The sequence below is a fragment of the Schistocerca cancellata genome, chromosome 6 (genome assembly GCF_023864275.1).
Source record: "Schistocerca cancellata isolate TAMUIC-IGC-003103 chromosome 6, iqSchCanc2.1, whole genome shotgun sequence".
In the NCBI taxonomy this organism is placed as follows: Eukaryota; Metazoa; Arthropoda; class Insecta; order Orthoptera; family Acrididae; genus Schistocerca; species Schistocerca cancellata.
The window spans coordinates 640393709-640413643 of NC_064631.1; the positions used below are offsets into that span (position 1 = coordinate 640393709).

General features: G+C 43.7%; 1 protein-coding gene across 1 annotated transcript in view; it reads left to right on the forward strand.

Moving 5' to 3' along the window:
• The window catches only part of LOC126190989 (uncharacterized), a 443417-nt gene that overhangs the window by 304067 nt on the left and 119415 nt on the right, over positions 1–19935 (forward strand). The window contains exon 3 of the mRNA XM_049931665.1: positions 15885–15999. Within this exon, the coding sequence (XP_049787622.1) occupies positions 15885–15999 (115 nt within the window). The remainder of the gene's footprint in view (positions 1–15884; positions 16000–19935) is intronic.

The window sequence follows — 19935 nt, forward strand, 5'->3', positions numbered from 1 at the left end:
TGTATGAATACTGTTATACTGAAGCTAGGACAACTCAGTTCCAAGTTCATTTAGTGGTTCAAAACAAGTACAAATGATCGTCAGCCTGTCTATGCAATAGAACACTGAAGTACTGAAAAAGCAGAAGTATGAGTTTTTGCCTACTTTCTTCCTACTGTTTATTTGGTTCTTCAAATTAAATATTACTCCACGTAAACAATATTGGTGCAGACACTGGAATTTCATTTTGACTACTACATCCTTATACATAACGTTTTAAATAGAGAAAAAGTCCAGTAGATAACTTTTTATACTGATCATTTCACTTCAAGAAAACCTCTTTTTTACAGGAATTTACTTTCAAAAGCTATTATTCTTTGAACCAACTCTATAGAGTCATTTACCAGATTCTAGTAACTTACTTTCACTCTGATTGAATTTTGCGTACGCAAAATTTTACTATAAGACTATGCAATAGTTAAGAAAACAGAAAAACAATTTAAATGGTACCTCTTTATATTAACTTGGCACTTCACAAGTTTGTAAAATAGTATACTCGGATTCATCAAACACCAGGAAGGAACCCTATAGAGGCGTATGATTAGAATGAAATAACATGGTGAACCACTTTCTTTAAAGTTCAAGAATGATTATTAAAACACAGTTTAAATTAATGGTTCAAGCTATACAAAAATAAATTTACTACACTATTGGCCATTAAAATTCCTACACCACGAAGATGACGTGCTACAGACGCGAAATTTAACCGACAGGAAGACGATGCAGTGATATGCAAACGATTAGCTTTTCAGAGCATTCACACAAGGTTGGAGCCGGTGGCAACACCTACAACGTGCTGACATGAGGAAAGTTTCCAACTGATTTCTCATACACAAACAGCAGTTGACCGGCGTTGCCTGGTAAAACGTTGTTGTGGTGCCTCGTGTAAGGAGAAGAAACGCGAACCATCAAGTTTCCGACTTTGATAAAGGTCGAATTGTAGCCTATCGCGATTGCGGTTTATCGTATCGCGACATTGCTGCTCGCGTTGGTCGAGATCCAATGACTGTTAGCAGACTCGTCTCGGTCACCTCTTGTTCCCATTGACGGCACTTTGATCAGTGGACGTTACATTTCAGATGTGTTACGACCCGTGGCTCTATCCTTCATTTGATCCCTGCGAAACCCTACATTTCAGCAGGATAATGCACGACCGCATGTTGCAGGTCCTGTACAGGCCTTTCTGGATACAGAAAATGCTCGACTGCTGCCCTGGCCAGCACATTCTCCAGATCTCTCACCAATTGAAAACGTCTGGTCAATGGTGGCCGAGCAACTGGCTCGTCACAATACGCCAGTCACTACTCTTGATGAACTGTGGTGTCATGTTGAAGCTGCATGGGCAGCTGTACCTGTACACGCCATCCAAGCTCTGTTTGACTCAATGCCCAGGCGTATCGAGGCCGTTATTACGGCCAGAGGTGGTTGTTGTGGGTACTGATTTCTCAGGATCTATGCACCCAAATTGCGTGAAAATGTAATCACATCTCAGTTCTAGTATAATATATTTGTCCAATGAATACCCATTTATCACCTGCATTTATTCTTTGTGTAGCAATTTTAATGGCCGGTAGTGTATAAAAAAGTCTTATCTGGTAGCTGTAGGCTTGGGTGTGGCGAAGAATTATGGCAGCTACACTAACCACTGTACAGTCTGCAAGTCTCTTGCTGTATGGGCTTAATTTCTCTTCTTGACGTTTGATTCTACATACATTAGCCCAGCAACTCGCAGCTATGCCATAAGCCGTTTGCAGTCTCCATCGGAGGCATTTTGTGCGAATTTGCAGGCAAAGCTTCTCCTGCTCCACAAAGGTGTTGCCTCAATCACTGCTGCCTACAGACTGTGTCTTACTTCCCGCACTTGCTCTAGCTAACGCGCCAATTCGCCCTTGCCACCTTTTCCACTCCCAAGGGCCACTTTCGTTTTAAACGAAAGAACACTGGCTTATACATAACACCTATTTCTTATATTGTTGCTAAGCGTGACCATTTCTTAAACTGTCAAATTTACGTCAACATGAACAATTTTTACACTAATATTTTTAAATACGAAAGATCATCAGAAAATTATGTAACGTAATAAAGAATTTAAATAGTATTTTACTTACATTACTCACATACAATACAAAGAACTTCAATCTCCAGTGTAACACACTTTACTTTACATATACAGAAAAAATAGTACCAATATGCGAAAATTTTAAAGCAAACAAATTATAAAAAATTTAAGTGAACCATAAACAAATATTGTTATACCCCGATACGTCTAGATACGACTCTGACAGGTGACACGTACGTAAGCATCCTGTCTGATCACCAGCATCTATTCGTATCCATAGTGCATTCCGAAGGACTTGGGCAATGCCAGCAGGACAATTCGATACCACAGACGTTCAGTACTGCTACAGAGTGGTTCCATGAACTTCTGAATTTAAACACTTCTTCTGCCCACCAAACTATCCAGACATGAACATTATTGAGCATATCTGAATGCCTTGCAACGTTCTGCTCAAAAGAGATCTCCACCTCCTCGTACTCTTACAGATTTATGGACAGCCCTGCAGGATTCACGATGTCAATTCCCTCCAGCACTACTTCAGACATTAGTCGAGTCCATGTCACATAGTGCTGCGACACTGCTGCGTTGTCGCGGGGGCTACACGATATTAGGTCACGTGTAGCAGTTTCTTTGGCACTTCAGTGTACAGTACTACGTCTGTAGGTTACACTGGTAGAGGGCTCTTCGAACCACCTTCAAACTACACTCCTGGAAATGGAAAAAAGAACACATTGACACCGGTGTGTCAGACCCACCATACTTGCTCCGGACACTGCGAGAGGGCTGTACAAGCAATGATCACACGCACGGCACAGCGGACACACCAGGAACCGCGGTGTTGGCCGTCGAATGGCGCTAGCTGCGCAGCATTTGTGCACCGCCGCCGTCAGTGTCAGCCAGTTTGCCGTGGCATCCGGAGCTCCATCGCAGTCTTTAACACTGGTAGCATGCCGCGACAGCGTGGACGTGAACCGTATGTGCAGTTGACGGACTTTGAGCGAGGGCGTATAGTGGGCATGCGGGAGGCCGGGTGGACGTACCGCCGAATTGCTCAACACGTGGGGCGTGAGGTCTCCACAGTACATCGATGTTGTCGCCAGTGGTCGGCGGAAGGTGCACGTGCCCGTCGACCTGGGACCGGACCGCAGCTACGCACGGATGCACGCCAAGACCGTAGGATCCTACGCAGTGCCGTAGGGGACCGCACCGCCACTTCCCAGCAAATTAGGGACACTGTTGCTCCTGGGGTATCGGCGAGGGCCATTCGCAACCGTCTCCATGAAGCTGGGCTACGGTCCCGCACACCGTTAGGCCGTCTTCCGCTCACGCCCCAACATCGTGCAGCCCGCCTCCAGTGGTGTCGCGACAGGCGTGAATGGAGGGACGAATGGAGACGTGTCGTCTTCAGCGATGAGAGTCGCTTCTGCCTTGGTGCCAATGATGGTCGTATGCGTGTTTGGCGCCGTGCAGGTGAGCGCCACAATCAGGACTGCATACGACCGAGGCACACAGGGCTAACACCCGGCATCATGGTGTGGGGAGCGATCTCCTACACTGGCCGTACACCACTGGTGATCGTCGAGGGGACACTGAATAGTGCACGGTACATCCAAACCGTCATCGAACCCATCGTTCTACCATTCCTAGACCGGCAAGGGAACTTGCTGTTCCAACAGGACAATGCACGTCCGCATGTATCCCGTGCCACCCAACGTGCTCTAGAAGGTGTAAGTCAACTACCCTGGCCAGCAAGATCTCCGGATCTGTCCCCCATTGAGCATGTTTGGGACTGGATGAAGCGTCGTCTCACGCGGTCTGCACGTCCAGCACGAACGCTGGTCCAACTGAGTCGCCAGGTGGAAATGGCATGGCAAAGCCGTTCCACAGGACTACATCCAGCATCTCTACGATCGTCTCCATGGGAGAATAGCAGCCTGCATTGCTGCGAAAGGTGGATATACACTGTACTAGTGCCGACATTGTGCATGCTCTGTTGCCTGTGTCTATGTGCCTGTGGTTCTGTCAGTGTGATCATGTGATGTATTAGACCCCAGGAATGTGTCAATAAAGTTTCCCCTTCCTGGGACAATGAATTCACGGTGTTCTTATTTCAATTTCCAGGAGTGTATGTGTCTACCGTTCCACTCACTAACAGCGCATGGGAAAAATGAACACTTAAATCTTTCGGTACGAGCTCTGATTACTCTTATTTTATTATGATGATTATCATTATGTTGGTGACAAAAAAGTGTTTTCATAATCAGAGGAGGAAGTTGATGATTGAAACCTCGTGAAAAGAGCTCGCCGAAACGAAACACGTCTCTGTGTTAATTACTGCCATTCCAACTCGCTTATCGTATCTGTGGCACTGTCTCCCCTCTCTCGCGAGAATACAAAACTAGTCGCCATTTTTTGAACTCTTTTCTCTGTTCTCTGTCAGTCCTACCTGTAGCAGAGGACGAACACGTGTAGCCCTGTTGCATCTTCTAGGTCTTCTGCCAGTAAAACATAGTTCAAATGGTGCAAATGGCTCTGAGCACTATGGGACTTAACATCGGAGGTCATCAGTCCCCTAAAACTTAGAACTACTTAAACCTAACTAACCTAAGGACATCACACACATCCATGCCCGAGGCAGGATTCGAACCTGCGACCGTAGCAATCGCGCGGTTCCGGACTGAAGCGCGTAGAACCGCTCGGCCACTGCGGCCGGCTGAAACATAGTCTTTGGTTTGTCTTCCCTCAACAGTACCTACGTTATCCTTCCAACTTAGGCGTTGTTCGTAATTGTAATTCTTAGGTATCTAGTCCCTTCGACAGGTTTAAATTTGTGTGATTTATCGTGCAATCGAAATTTAACTAATTTCGTTTTGTACTCATTTCGATGACCTCACATTTTTCCTTATTGAGAGACAATTTCCAATTTTTACATTATTCAGTATCGCGTCCAAGTAATTTTGCAATTATTGTTGATCTTCTGAAGACTTTACCAGACGGTAAATGGCAGCGTCATCTGCAAACAATCTAAGACGGGTGCTCAGATTGTCTCCTAAGTCGTTTATATCGATCAGTAAAAGCAGAGAGCCTAAAACAGTTTCTTGGGGAACACAGGGTATTACTACTGTTTTACTCAATGATTTTCTGTCCATTACTACATGGTATGACCTTCCTGAGAGGACATCTCGGATCCAGTTGCACAGCTAAGGCGATACTCCATAGAAGTCTCTTGTGACTTATTAGAAGTCTCTTGTGAGGAAAGGAGTCAAAAGCCTTCTGGATATCTAGAAATATGGAGTTAATCCGAGATCACCTGTCGATAGTACTGACTATTTCTTGCGAATAAAAATCTAGTTGTGTTCGAGAAGAACGATATTTTGCGAATCTGTCACGACTGTGTGTTAGTAGACGGTTATCTTTGAGGTAATTCATAAATTTGACACGCACTGCTGTACAAGGATCCCCTCCAGCCTCTCCATGCGTTACGCTCTTTAGCCACAAGCATCCATGTTTTTACCCCATGTTTTCTAATGCCGCACATTATCTTTCCATTAGGTGACCTGTTCTGTCGTTTCCAACCTCTTTGGATGCAGCAAATAAATTCCTTGGATTTACCACATATTCGCCTTGCTATGTGTTCCTCCTACTGTCATTTCATTTCCATCAGACATATAATTTCGTCTTCACTCCAGTCCATTCCTTGAACTATGTTTATTTTCTTATCAGTCCAGTAATTTCCACACCGGACAGAAATAAATAAATAAATCATCTCCGGAAACGTCGGGTTAACTCCGTGTAACACCGCCTCTGGCCTCGATAAAGGTCTCAGTTCGGTGAGGAAGAGACCCCAAAAGTTTCTTCAGGTATGCCTCATCCTTCTGAAGCCACTCATTGACGATTAGACACCATAGAGCTACCGATCTGTAGGGATGTTGACATCTACGTTCCAGTTGCAGTTCGAAATAAACCCTGGCATTTTGTTTGGGATTAAGATCGGGTATTTTAGTGGACCAGTCGAGAGGGAGTGGGATGCCTGGATGTTCGTCAAACCAGGCATGTACGGGTGCTCTCCTATGACCACGGCTGTTGGCGTCTTTGAAGTGTCCACAGCATACTCATAACGAAGATGCAAAAGGAAAGGAACACTTGCTGTTCGTGAACCTCTCTCTCTATACGTATAACAATGTGTGTTTGTTTATTCAATATCTGCTCCTAAACGGCTCGGTTTCAACCAAACTTGATACACGTGTCACTTGCTATCTGGAAAGCACCACTGTGATGGTAAAAACCGCCTGCCTCACATAAAAAGCGCGAGAAGTGAAGAAGCTTAACGCACCACTCGCAGATACTCAGTGGTAGTCATTCAGCAAGTACACATGATTTCAAACTTTTACGAAACATTTCCTCGCTAACAACCCCCTCACCCCCCCCCCCCCCAAAAAAAAAGTGAAAGGAAAGAAGTTTGTCACGGATTACATTTTCGCTGTTCACGCAGTAAAACTGCCACATCAGGCGTGACATTTTAATATATTACTTCTTTACCATCAATTCTATTCTCAATACACTTCGCAGACAGTATTCACAAACATCTCTGACTTTACTTACAAAATTATATCGCTGCAGGACACGTACTCCACGTGATACGAAGAGTTAAACACAGAGATGTCTGTAAAATTAGGTTCTCTTAAAACGGAGCGCAAAGCACTCAGACTTTACTCATCACGCGTTTGATAATGAAAGCACTTAGCAACATCGAACAAACTTTGAACATAATTTCAAACCTTTTCCAACATTTTTCTCGCTTACTTTGTTAACGTCAATTACTTAACACATTAACTCATTTGTAAACCAATGAGACGTGTGAAGCTGTTTTAAACAAGGGAGTTCAATTCTTTGAAGAATCGTGAGTCTGTTGGTTATTAAGTATATGGAAAGAAGCATTGTGGGATAAGAGCTACCCACATCCCTTAGGGATAGGAATGAAAAAGGGGTGACATTGAAGCGTAACTCAGGAACATCTGAGTTCAACCAAATTTGCTGGGTATTTTACATTATTTGTATAAAAATACTGTGGAAGTAAGATTCCCCAATACCGTTAGGACGGGGGGGTGTGGATGAGAAGGGGTTGACGTAACAATGTTCGAAAACGACCTTTTGGTATTTATTTCCTATACTGTACTAAGTTGACTTGTAATGCTATTAAAGGTATGAAGTTCGGTTCGTCAGTATCAAACGGGTCGCGAGAATGGGCACTGTAGCAAGCGAATAATTTTATCAACGTGTTTCGGGACCTAAGATCAAACCACAAGGCTGAATACCACAGATAAATTTGAAATCTTCTCTGGATTTGCATAGTATAAAAGAGCGCCGAATTAGACATACACTACGTGATCAAAAGTATCCGGACATGCCCAAAAACATACGTTTTTCATATTAGGTGCGTTGCGCTGCCACCTACTGACAGGTACTCCACATTAGCGACCTCAGTAGTCATTAGACAACGCGAGAGAGCAGAATGGGCGCTCTGCGGAATTCACGGACTTCGAACGTGGTCTGGTGATTGGGTGTCACTTGTGTCATACGTCTGTGCGGGAGATTTCCACACTCCTAAACATCCCTAGGTCCACTGTTTCCGATGTGATAGTGAAGTGGAAACGTGAAGGGATACGTGCAGCACAAAAACGTACAGGCCTTCCTCCTCTGTTGACCGACAGAGAACGCCGACAGTTTAAGAAGGTCGTAATGTGTAAAAGGCAGGCATCTATCCACACCATCACACATGAATTCAAAACTGCAAGTACTATGACAGATAGGCGGGAGGTGAGAAAACTTGGATTTCATGGTCGAGCGGCTGCTCATAAGCCACACATCACGCTGGTAAACACCAAACGACGCCTCGCTTAGTGTAAGGAGCATAAACATTGGACGACTGATCAGTGTAAAAACATTGTGTGGAGTGACGAATCGCGATACACAATGTGTCGATCCGATAGCAGGGTGTGGGTAGGGCGAATGTCCGGTGAATGTTGTAAGTGGGCTGCTTCTGTGTTGGCAGCGCTGTGTAGCGCTTTGCATTGGATCTCTGCGCGTTCTTTGTAAGAGACTCTGTGGCTGGATGGACTCGTTGTTGGAAGTTAATAGCCAGCACTGTTGGGCAGTTGGAAGTTAGTCGCCAGCTGCGATGGATTTACTGTTGGGCAGTTGGAGGTGAACAGCCACCAGTGATGGATGTTAGATGTGACAAGTTAGCATTGATGGAGGGTAGGGGTCTGGAGCGTTAGCGTAGGCTAGCGACCTGGAAGTATCTGACTTGGAGATTGAAAATTATTCATGATTATATATCTTTGTACTGGATGTCACTGACGATATAGATTCGTGTCTGAACTGGATGTCACATTATTAAGGTAAAAAATACATTATTTGGTTTGCAACTAAATCTTTCCTTTGCTAACCACAAGCCTATTAGTAGTTAGTGGCTTTAGTAGTTAGAATCTTTTATTTAGCTGGCAGTATTGACGCTCGCTGTATTGCAGTAGTTCGCGCAATGAAGATTTTTGTGAGGTAAGTGCTTAATGAAATGTATAGGTTACTGTTAAGATTTCTTTTTAGTCAGGGCCATTCTTTTGAATTAATTATTTGAGCAGTCAGACTGCGTTGCGCTAGAATATTATGGGTCAGTGTTGACATGATAAAAAAAGGTAAAGAGAAAGTAGGTTCAGTACGTTCAGGTTTACTCTGCTGTTTCAGCATTAAATAACGTAGAAGTTTCATCTTCTCCGTCATTCAGCAATTTAAGTACAGACACACTCATCTTAATAAAGAAGTTTCAACGTCATCTGCCAGCGTGTGTAGTGCCGACAGTAAAATTCGAAGGCGTTGGTGTTATGGTGTGGTCGTGTTTTTCATGGAGGGGGCCTGCACCCCTTGTTGTTTTGCGTGTCACTATCACAGCACAGGCCTACATTGATGTTTTAAGCACCTTCTCACTTCCCACTGTTGAAGAGCAATTCGGGGATAGCGATTGCATCTTTCAACACAGTCGAGTACCTGTTCATAATGCACGGCCTGTGGCGGAGTGGTTACACTATAACATCCCAGCAACGGACTGGCCTAGACAGCATCCCCTGAATCCTATAGAACACCTTTGGTGTGTTTTGGAACGCCGACTTCGTGCCAGGCCTCACTGACCTACATCGATACGTCTCCTCAGTACAGCACTCCACGAAGAATGGGCTGCCATTCCCCAAGAAGCCTTCCAGCACCTGATTGAAAGTATGCCTGAGAGAATAGAAGCTGTCATCAAGGCTAAGGGTAGTCCAACACATACTGATTTCCAGCATTACCGATGGAGGGCGCCACGAACTTGAGTCATTTTCAGCCAGGTGTCCGGATACTTTTGATCACATAGTGTATATACTTGTAAAATGTGTTACATAGGCGTATCTTCAACTCCTCCTTTCAACCGAACTAGGTAGGGGGGGGGGCTTTAGTAGTTAGTAGTTTAGTAGTTAGAATCTTTATGAGGAGATAGAGATAGAGATAGAGGTATATAGAGAGAGAAGATGGATGGAGGTAGGCGAGAGGAGGAGATGGACAAAGAGAGGAGGGAGAAAGAAACGGGCAGTGAGAGGGAGGAGGAGGAGGAGGAGATGAACGAGAGAGGGGGAGAGGGGGAGATGGACAGAGAGAGAAATGAGAAGAAGGAAGATTAAAAGAAGACTTGTATAAATTAATACCCGGGCAATGCCGGGTTTCTCAGCCTTCTGGTTCATAATCAGAAGTTCTGCATTCAGGCCAAATGGGTCGCGAAGGTAAAAGTCAGACGTCTGACACGGAGTGACTTCTTTGCTCATATGACGCTTTTAGAAATTTATCCGTAATCGGATTTCCAGGAGTATTTGCTGCACATACATATGGCCTTTCAAGTTGTATGGGAAACAAATGTTCGCCGGAATTTTGCGAATGTTTGTTTCCTATGCAACATGAAACGCGATATCTAAGAGCAATAATCGCCCCTGGATATCCGATGATGGTACACTCCGAAACGCGTCATGTGAGTAACCAAGTCATTCCTTGCCTTAACTTCGCGAACCAGTCAGCCCGAATGCACAACTAGTGATCATTATACACGGGGGCACCAAAGAAACTGGTATAGACTTGCGTATTCAAATACAGACATATGTAAAACGGCAAAATACGGAGCTGCGGTCCGCAATGAAGACAAGTTCTTAGATCAGTTACTGCTGCTACAATTAGCAGGTTATCAAGATTTAAGTGAGTTTGATGAATATCAGGAATCCGGTAAAACATCAAATCTTCGACATCGCTGCGGGCGGAACAAGTACCTGCAAGAACGGGAGCAACGGCGACTGTAGAGAATCGTTCAGCGTGACAGAAATGCAACCCTTCAGCAAACTACTGCCGATTTCAGTGCTGGGCCATCAAAAAGTTTCAGCGTGCGAACCATTCAATGAAACATCATCGATATGGGCTTTCGGGGCGCAAAGCCCACTCGTGTACCCATGATGACTGCACGACACAAAGCTTTACGCCTCGCCTGGGCCCGTCAACACCGACATTGGACTGCTGATGACTGGAAAAGTGTTGCCTGGTCGGACGAGTCTCGTTTCAAATTTTATCGAGCGGATGGACGTGTATGGGCATGGAACAACCTTATGAATCAATGGACCCTGCATGTCAGCAGGGGACTGTTCAAGCTGGTGGAGGCTCTGTAATGGTGTGCAGTTGGAGTGATATGGGACCCCTGATACGTCTGGATACAACTCTGACAGGTCACACGTACGTAAGCATCCTATCTGGTCACCTGCATCCATTCATGTCCATTGTGCATTCCGACGGACTTCGGCAATTCCAGTAGGACAATACGACACCCCACACGTCCATAATTGCTTCAGAGTGGCTCCAGGAACACTCTTCTGAATTTAAACACTTCCTCTGGACACCAAACTCCTCAGACATGAACATTATTGAGCTTATCTGGGGTGCCTTGCAACGTGCTCTTCAGAAGAGATCTCCACCCCCTCGTACTCTTACGGATTTGTGGGTAGCCCTCCAGCATTCATGGTGTCAATGCCCTTCAGTACTACTTCAGGCATAAGTCGAGTCCATGCCACGTCGTGTTGCGGCACTTCTACGTCCCTACACGATATTAGGCAGGTGTACCAGTTTCTTTGGCTCTACAGTGTAAGAGTGGTCGCCTGCCTCTGGCATGACTTTGTCACAATTATATTATCTCTGGCTCACGTTCGTGGTATCCTGGATAAGTCATGACACGACTAAAAGTCCCGAAACAGCGAAGAAGCACTTTCGACTTGAGGTACATCATCCGCACTCTGGGGACGGAACGTCTGATTGCGTCTTCGCATCGCATTATTTGAAAAGGGGGAAAACAGTGTCTGGACGGATCGCAGTACGCATCTGCAATCAGCTACCTTCCATTTTTTTGTGTTGTTTGGCCCAACGAAGACGTGTAGTTTCATGTTACGCTGTGACTACTCGACTACAGATGCCCACTGCATGCAGCTCCCTTCATAGTGTTGCCAGGAAACTGGTTGAGATGGAGCTGCGTTCACTGACAGCAGCGATTATCATTGGGAAGGCGTGACAATCGTTTCCCGTCCCTGTTGGTAAGGATCTTTTTACGGGCAGTTTTTTAGCTGTTCATTTGGATGCGAATGGTATACATTTCCTTGTAACCCGCTGGACATTCCACATTGATACACGAACAAATCGTGCAGCTCCATTGAAGGCAAGGTCATGGGGACACCCCAACCCAACAGCTACTTTGTGCGGTTGTGTCACTACTCCATGTCGACCACCCTTATTGTGCTGATTCCGGAACTTATACACCATTTCACTGGTACGATTCACGTCAGCGGTGGAGGGGGACAGGATAAGCGCAGCAATCTGCGGCTGTTTGCTAATGATGCTGTGGTATATGGAAATGGGTCGGTGTTGGGTGACTGTAGGAGCATACACGACGACCTAGACAAAACTTCTAGTTGGCGTGACGAATGACACTTAGCTCTAAAAGTAGGAAAAATGTAAGTTAATGCAGATGAGTAGGAAAATACAAACCCGTAAAGCAATTTTAAACATTGCTGTTTTTCCATATCAACCATATATTTATTTCAACATAGAACTATACAGCCAACCGGTTGCAAATAACTGTTTGGTACATTGTCCTAGGTTTCGACATTTCTACGGATGTCACCATCAGAATGAAATTTTGAGAAACCGTAAAAGTACACTATCAAAAAGCAATGGTCAGAACTAAGAGTGGATATTTACAAGTCAAAAAAATAAAAAATACAACAGCTCGACTGTGATGTTATTCCTAGCTAGACACATGTGCCAGAGGCTGAAAAGTGTTTTATTTTATTTTTTGACTTGTGCATATCCGCTCTTAATCTGACCATCGCTTTCTCGCAGTGTAATTTTACGGTTTCTCAAAATTTCATTCTGATGGTGACATCCGGAGAGGTGTGGAAACGTAGGTCAACGTACCAAACAGTTATTTGCAAACTGGTTGGCTGTATCCTATGCTGAAACCCATAATGTTCGAAAACAGCGTTAGTATTGCGCTGCTTGACACAGTCACGTCGATTAAATATCTGGGCGTAACGTTGCAAAGCGGTATGAAATGGAACGAGCATGTAAGAACTGTAACGGGCAGGGCCAGTGGGTGACCTCCGTTCACTGGGAGAATTCTAGGAAAGTGGGGTCCATCTGTAAAGGAGGCGGCATATAGGAAACTAGTGCGACCCATTGTCGAGTACTGTTCGACTGTTTAGGATCCACTCCAGGTCGGATCAAAGGAAGACAATCCAGAGGCGGGCTGCTAGATTTATTACTGGTAGGTTGGATCAACACACAAGTGTTACGGAGACGCTTCGGGAACTCAAATGGGAATCCCTGGAGGGAAGGCGACGTTCTTTTCGTAAAAGACTATTGAGAAAATTTGGAGAACCGGCATTTGAGGCTGATTGAAGAACAATTCTACTGCCGCCAACGTAAAATTCGGGTAAGGACAGTGAACATAAGATTAGAAGTTGGGCTCGTACGGAGAAATATAAATAGTCGTTTTCCCATTGCACTGTTTACGAGTGGAACAGGAAAGAAAATGACTAGTAGTGGTACAGTGTACCCTCCGCCACGCACCGAACAGTGGCTTGCGGACTATGTATGTAGATGTAAGATGATCGCCTGGTGCCTGCGTTCCAAAGAGACCAGTGTGGTGTATTAAAGCAGTTACTTATATTTCGTTCAATGGTGTTAGAATTTTGGGCAACAAACGTGCCACTGCTAGTGATGCGTCGGTGGCTTAAAAGTTCAGTAAGATTGGTTTAACACAATAAAGCTGGTTAAAATCCGCTTACTAACGGGTTTAAATGTTAACATTACATGCTTACATTTCTCCCTTACTTGCTGAGCATCCCGTTGGTTTTGAACAGTTTTCACGCTGCAATTTCATATCTTACTGATATAATCCACAACGAGTAACACACTTTGATCGTAAATTTACCATTTAAGATACATTTAAAGCTTCTTTTGCAAAGCTCTGTTTAATTTTCCAAACTCAGACTGCACTATTTCTGTTATCACATACTATAATCCTCCGGTCATAATTGTGGGTTCTTTGATTGCTTTGGGAGATGGCTGATCGGAACTACAACATTTGAAACATTAGTTCAATCTGTTACAAGAATGATAAAAAGATTTACTTCATTTTGTACAATCCATTGTCACGCGAGAGTGTCGAATATTTGTCTTCTAACAGTGAAGCATCACTTAATGTGCCTAGTTTCAAACTGTTCTCTTGAAGAGCAACATTTGTAAAAGTACATTTCCACCTGACATTTGAATAGCACTGATGTTCTCGCAAGATGATGTTGACTGCTTCATTGGAGGTCATGAGGTCATGAACTGGGGCAGAGCTAGTCCATGCTCGGCTCCGTGTCGAGATCCTTTCTATGTCGCTGCAGTGCAGAGAGACAGAGCGTGTCTTCAGGATCGCCTGCGGATTGCAGCAAGACTCCGCTGATGTCTTTGGTATCGATGCCCGTTGCTGACTTTCGTGTGCTGCTGCGAACTTTAGATCATACCACAGTTTCTACATTTTATATCTCTTTCTGTGCTTCCACTCATCGTCCCCAGTTTCCCTAAATACAAAACCTCTTTTACTTGTTCAAAGTCTTCTTCGTTAATTAGTGCCATTTCCTTTATTAATGGCAGATAGTACATTATTTTAACTATAGTGTTCTTGATTTTAAGGTCTATTTTCAAACTTTTTCTGTAACCATTTCCACTCATTATACAAGTTTATTTGGACCACAAGCACACTGTATACTTTGAAAAGGAAAACGAAGACAGTACATAGATATTCTGTGAACACATATACCTCCCTCTTTTTCTAATTTTAGTGATACAGAATCTCTTTGGTTGAGACCTCTTTCAATTCCAAATTTCCCATTATTCCAGTGAAGTGTACTGGAATTGATGTATACGTTCTTCAGTATACCAAAATTATTAGAATAAATTCCTGGTCTCTCAAAGGCTATTAGCACATATTTTGTTGAGACTGAATCAGAAAGCTTTCTTAAAATGTATGAATACAAGGTAAAGTGGTAGTCCATATTTATGGCTCTGGTCTCCAATTTCATTCAGGACCTGCAGATGGTCCACTGTACAATAAAAACCAAACAGTTCCTTTGCCTGACAGAAATCCAAAGTTTTTCCGTATGCGGTTAGTTTCTGTTTTAGTGAATGTCTTGTACACTGCAGTGGTTGACAGGTCTATAATGGTGAGATCAGATAACAATCACTGACTGCCTCTTCGCGACTGTAAGGGGGAAAAATTACTTCCAGCGATTCGTATTCCATACAGTTCTGTCGACACAGCGAGTTACTCCATCTGTTATCATCATAGCAGGCGGTTCAAAACAGGTTCAGACGTTGAGCACATAGTCTTAATTTCACTGTAGTTGCTTGACGCTCATATTACGCAGTCAAGGTGAAAATTTCTCGGCCTAACTCAGCGAAATTTTTTGTTTGCGTTGTATTGGTAAATATTGTTCAGATACTTCATTTGCTTTTTAAAAAATTTCTCGAACTTGAAGTAAATCTACTTCGTCGCCAGTAATTAGAAAATTGACGTATCAAGCTAAAGTGACTTATTTTCAAAAACTAATCTGGAATCGGACAATTCGTGGTTAAAGATTTATAATTTAAAAAAGGTCCCGAGTTCGAGTCTCGGTCGGGCACACAGTTTTAATCTGCCAGAAAGTTTCATATCAGCGCACACTCCGCTGCAGAGTGAAAATCTCATTCTGGAAACATCCCCCAGGCTGTGGCTAAGCCATGTCTCCGCAATATCCTTTCTTTCAGGAGTGCTAGTTCTGCTAGGTTCGCAGGAGAGCTTCTGTAAAGTTTGGAAGGTAGGAGACGAGGTACTGGCAGAAGTAAAGCTGTGAGTACCGGGCGTGAGTCGTGCTTCGGTAGCTCAGTTGGTAGAGCACTTGCCCACGAAAGGCAAAGGTCCCGAGTTCGAGTCTCGGTCGGGCACACAGTTTTAATCTGCCAGAAAGTTGCATATCAGCGCACACTCCGCTTCAGAGTGAAAATCTCATTCTGGGGATTTATAATTTAGCTGGCATTATACGAATAACGAGAAATAGTATGAGGAAGGTACTTTCAAGAAGAGTCCTGTGTTTTCTAAAATACTTTAAAAACGCATTGTAACCTATCTTAAGTGTATGCTATCTTTCAGGTCTGAGGGATCCAGTACCACAACGTTCGCTGGCGAATCTGTGTGGAGATCTCAACAAGGGCCTGCTGCCCAAGAATCCAATGGGGCAGAGCGTCTATGGTTTCACATATCCCTTGTAAGTACACTAAACGAGACAGAAAGATGTATTGCATATTGGACCATCTAAGTGGCTTCGTTTAAAGACTAATTTTGCTTTCGTATTTCTAGTGATTTTTTTTTCCTGTGACTGAAACTGATTTTGTTTGCTTGGCACACTTTGCCTCCAAGGAAAGTTGCTTCCCTAGTGCGGCATCACAGAATTCCGTCGTTGTGTTAACAGACACGATGTTGTCTATTTCCAATCTCAATGATCCACAACATATTTATTCTACAAAGTAATATTAACCAAATAAATATGCCATCACTAACTTTTTCGAAGTGTGATGTGTGCATAATATTTCGCTAGCGTCTGCGCATGATTGTGCAGTAACATTGGAGATAATTATGAACATGCTCAAAGATAAAAACTACAAAAACGCAAATCAGAGGAGGTATTAAAACTGACAAACATAAGCGACAATTATAATAAAACACTTTAAGTCTCTATCATTCTGTTCCATCTGCCTGTTGTTTGTGGTGAAAAATTCGAAACAAAGGCTCGTTTGTTAGAATAAATCAATTCGTGCTTACAACAACACCAATAAATGGAAAGCGGATACAATAAGTGTAATACGTTAACTGTGTTACAAATACACTGGAGAGCTAAAGCATTATGGCCGCTGATGATTGCGAGATTGAACGCCACCTGGTAGAGATGCGGGCACATGACATAGTGAGGAAAGTATATAGTGTGCTAAAGAACAATATTCCGTATTTTGTGAACCAAAACAAGAAAAAAGTCCAGTAAACATGGCCTCTAAAATGCCTTCGTTACATGCATATAGGTACTTGGTCGTCTTCGCTACTACGAAACATACGAGTTAGCCAGAACACTAACTGGTTCCATTGGGACTAACGTACGCGCTGCCCTTACCCAGAACTGTGAAAACGTGTTACACAAACCGTACTAACAGATGTTTACCGTGTGGTGTAGCCATGGGCAATAACAAAGGAATGTGTTCCCATTTATTTACTAGTACATTCTGTAGGTCGGTCGCCTTAGCAAAGAGCTTGCAGTAGCGAAGATGAACAAGTGCTCGTAGCTCTGAAGGTATGCGTTTTAAAAATGGCTCTGAGCACTATGGGACTTAACATCTGTGGTCATCAGTCCCCTAGAACTTAGAACTACTTAAACCTAACTAACCTAAGGACATCACACACATCCATGCCCGAAGCAGGATTCCAACCTGCGACCGTAGCGGTCACGCGGTTCCAGACTGAAGCGCCTAGAACCGCACGGCCACAGCGGCCGGCTATACGTTTTAGATCTCCGGTTTACCAAATAGTTATGTATTGATTTGGTCTGTTCCACCACCTCTGAAAATATGAAATACTTTTTTACTTTTTTAATACCCTGTACAGGCCGACAGAGACGAATGGGGAATCGTACTAGCGAAGATAAGGATCGCAAATGAGGAAATCCGCTAGCATAAGCGACTTTGACAAAGGTCAGACTGACAGCCTGGTACATTAGGAGTAGCATTTCGGAAATAGCGAATCTGGTTGGCTCTTCGCGTGTTACTATCGTGAGCATCAATGGAAAGTGGTTGAAACTTGGTGAAACCACGAGTGGGCGACAAGGTGTCGGACGTCCACACCCCATCATAGAACGTGAACACACGAGGCTTCCTCACTCAGTAATGAAGGACAGACGTCGATCTGTGTGGCAGATCTGACGATAGAGTACATCGCTGGTGCAGTTATAATTGTCTGGGAGTACAGTGTCCAGGGCACGTTGTAGAACATGGGTCTCCGCAACTGACGACCTCTGCGTTGTACAGTGTTGACCAACGACACAGTCAATTACGACCGCAGTGAGTATGGAATCGTTGAGATACGACCGTGGATCAGTGGAAACGTGTCGCGCGGCCGGAGGAATCACATTTCTTGTTATATCACGTAGAATATCGAGTCCAGATACGCCGTCATCCAGGTGAACGACTGTTCGAAGCCGGCCGGAGTGGCCGAGCGGTTAAAGGCGCTACAGTCTGGAACCGCACGACCGCTTCGGTCGCAGGTTCGAATCCGGCCTCGGGCATGGATGTGTGTGATGTCCTTAGGTTAGTTAGGTTTAAGTGGTTCTAAGTTCTAGGGCACTTACGACCACAGCAGTTGAGTCCCATAATGCTCAGAGCCATTTTTGACTGTTCGAAACACGGAGCATGTCACGAATGTAGGACTGTGGGGGCAGCACTATGCCACGAGGAAGATTCACCTGGAGTTCCGTGAGACATGTGATAGTAATAGAAGACACCGAGACGGCTGTGAACCACCTGCATTCTACCTTCAATATTTTTTGAGATAATGGGTCATTTACAGAAAAAAGCATAGTTGCGAGATACAAACTTTTATACAGACTTACACTTCTGGCTCTATGATGGACTACAATTGTCCTGACCCATTATCTGTGTCCTCTTCAGTGTCACAATCGCCATTTCTTGCCTCCTTCTTTTCGTTTTTGTTTCTTTTCCCATTTACTGAGCAGAAAACTCTGGCCTACATGAAGCACAGCCAGTTCTCGCAGACCTCTAGCTGTGTTCTGCCCTAATCTCACCCTTACCTTTTCAGAACCTTCAGTCTTTTTTAGTTCCCATCATCAAAAGTTATTACAGCATGAGACACTGCTAACTTTAGAATCATGAGGCCAACAAAAACATTTTTAGACATACGGTACCACACAACATTACTGAAGGAATATTTCACATTCTGGGTCTTTCGATACAAAGATTTCTTTAGTACATCTGGATTTACTAAATCGTTGAATATAGGTTTAATTGCCACCATTCTCGCCAAAAGTCAAATGTAACCATAAAATTCAGTTTCCGTACATTTACAGCATGACTAGCGCCGTGGTCACTTCAGACACATTATTCTCGTTATTCACACTTCCTTCATTGATCGGATAAGTTTTCTACAAATTTAGACGCAAATTAGCACCTAACGTTTTTGATACCCCCAAATTTGCGTTTCTTAAACGTACAGTATTTTACGCTTAGTAATTTTATATACGTATAAAAGAGCAATACATGCAAGTACACTACAGAAAGCGCTGACTAGCACATTATTTTCATGCAAACTAGTGCCAGAAACAATGGACTGGTTATTTGTAATGCCAACTTCCGAGATGTACCAGTAGCATCAAAACAAGGCATTCACAGCCTAATAGACTGTATAGTCCAAAGATATGACTCCTCAACTCTAATAGCGTATACGAGGTGCCGAAAATGGTCGCATGTCAATTTTAAAAATATTATTTGGATGTCTTAAAACTGTCTGTTTTTAATGTATGATGCACCAAAATGTTCATCAGAATGTAAAGTACATTATGGAACAGAAAACAGAAAATGTCAAGTTTCATCGAAGTTCACCCGTGCGTAATATCTGGTGCAAGAAACCTTCGGAAACCTATCAAGGAATCCATGTCGCGCAGAATCACTGCTATATTGTGTTCCAAAGATGGACTAGCACGCTATTAGACACGTGGTCATAATGATGAATTCTTCTCGGGTTATCAGCCGAGTGGTGGCGTCGTCTTGTAGCGACCACTCGGCTGGTAACCCGAGAAGAATTTGTCATTGGAATATGGCGAGAAAAACTTCAATCACGTGGTCATAATGTTTTTACTCATAAACGTGAACGACGCTTCTCCGTTACTTTCATACACCCTTTCACAGACGTACATGAACTAAGTTCTACATTTTTGTAGACCACGGTAAAATTACAAAGACGAAGAAGGAATAATAGGAATGGTAAAATGATTGCTAACAACTTTATGAGTAATAATTGAAGATATGACATCTCGGGAAACCGTGACCATTGTAACTACAGTGAAATAAGATGCACCGTCTGGTTGACTTGCCACGCTTTATTTGGGTTACCGGTTTCGGCCCGTAATACTGATCATCTCCAGGTT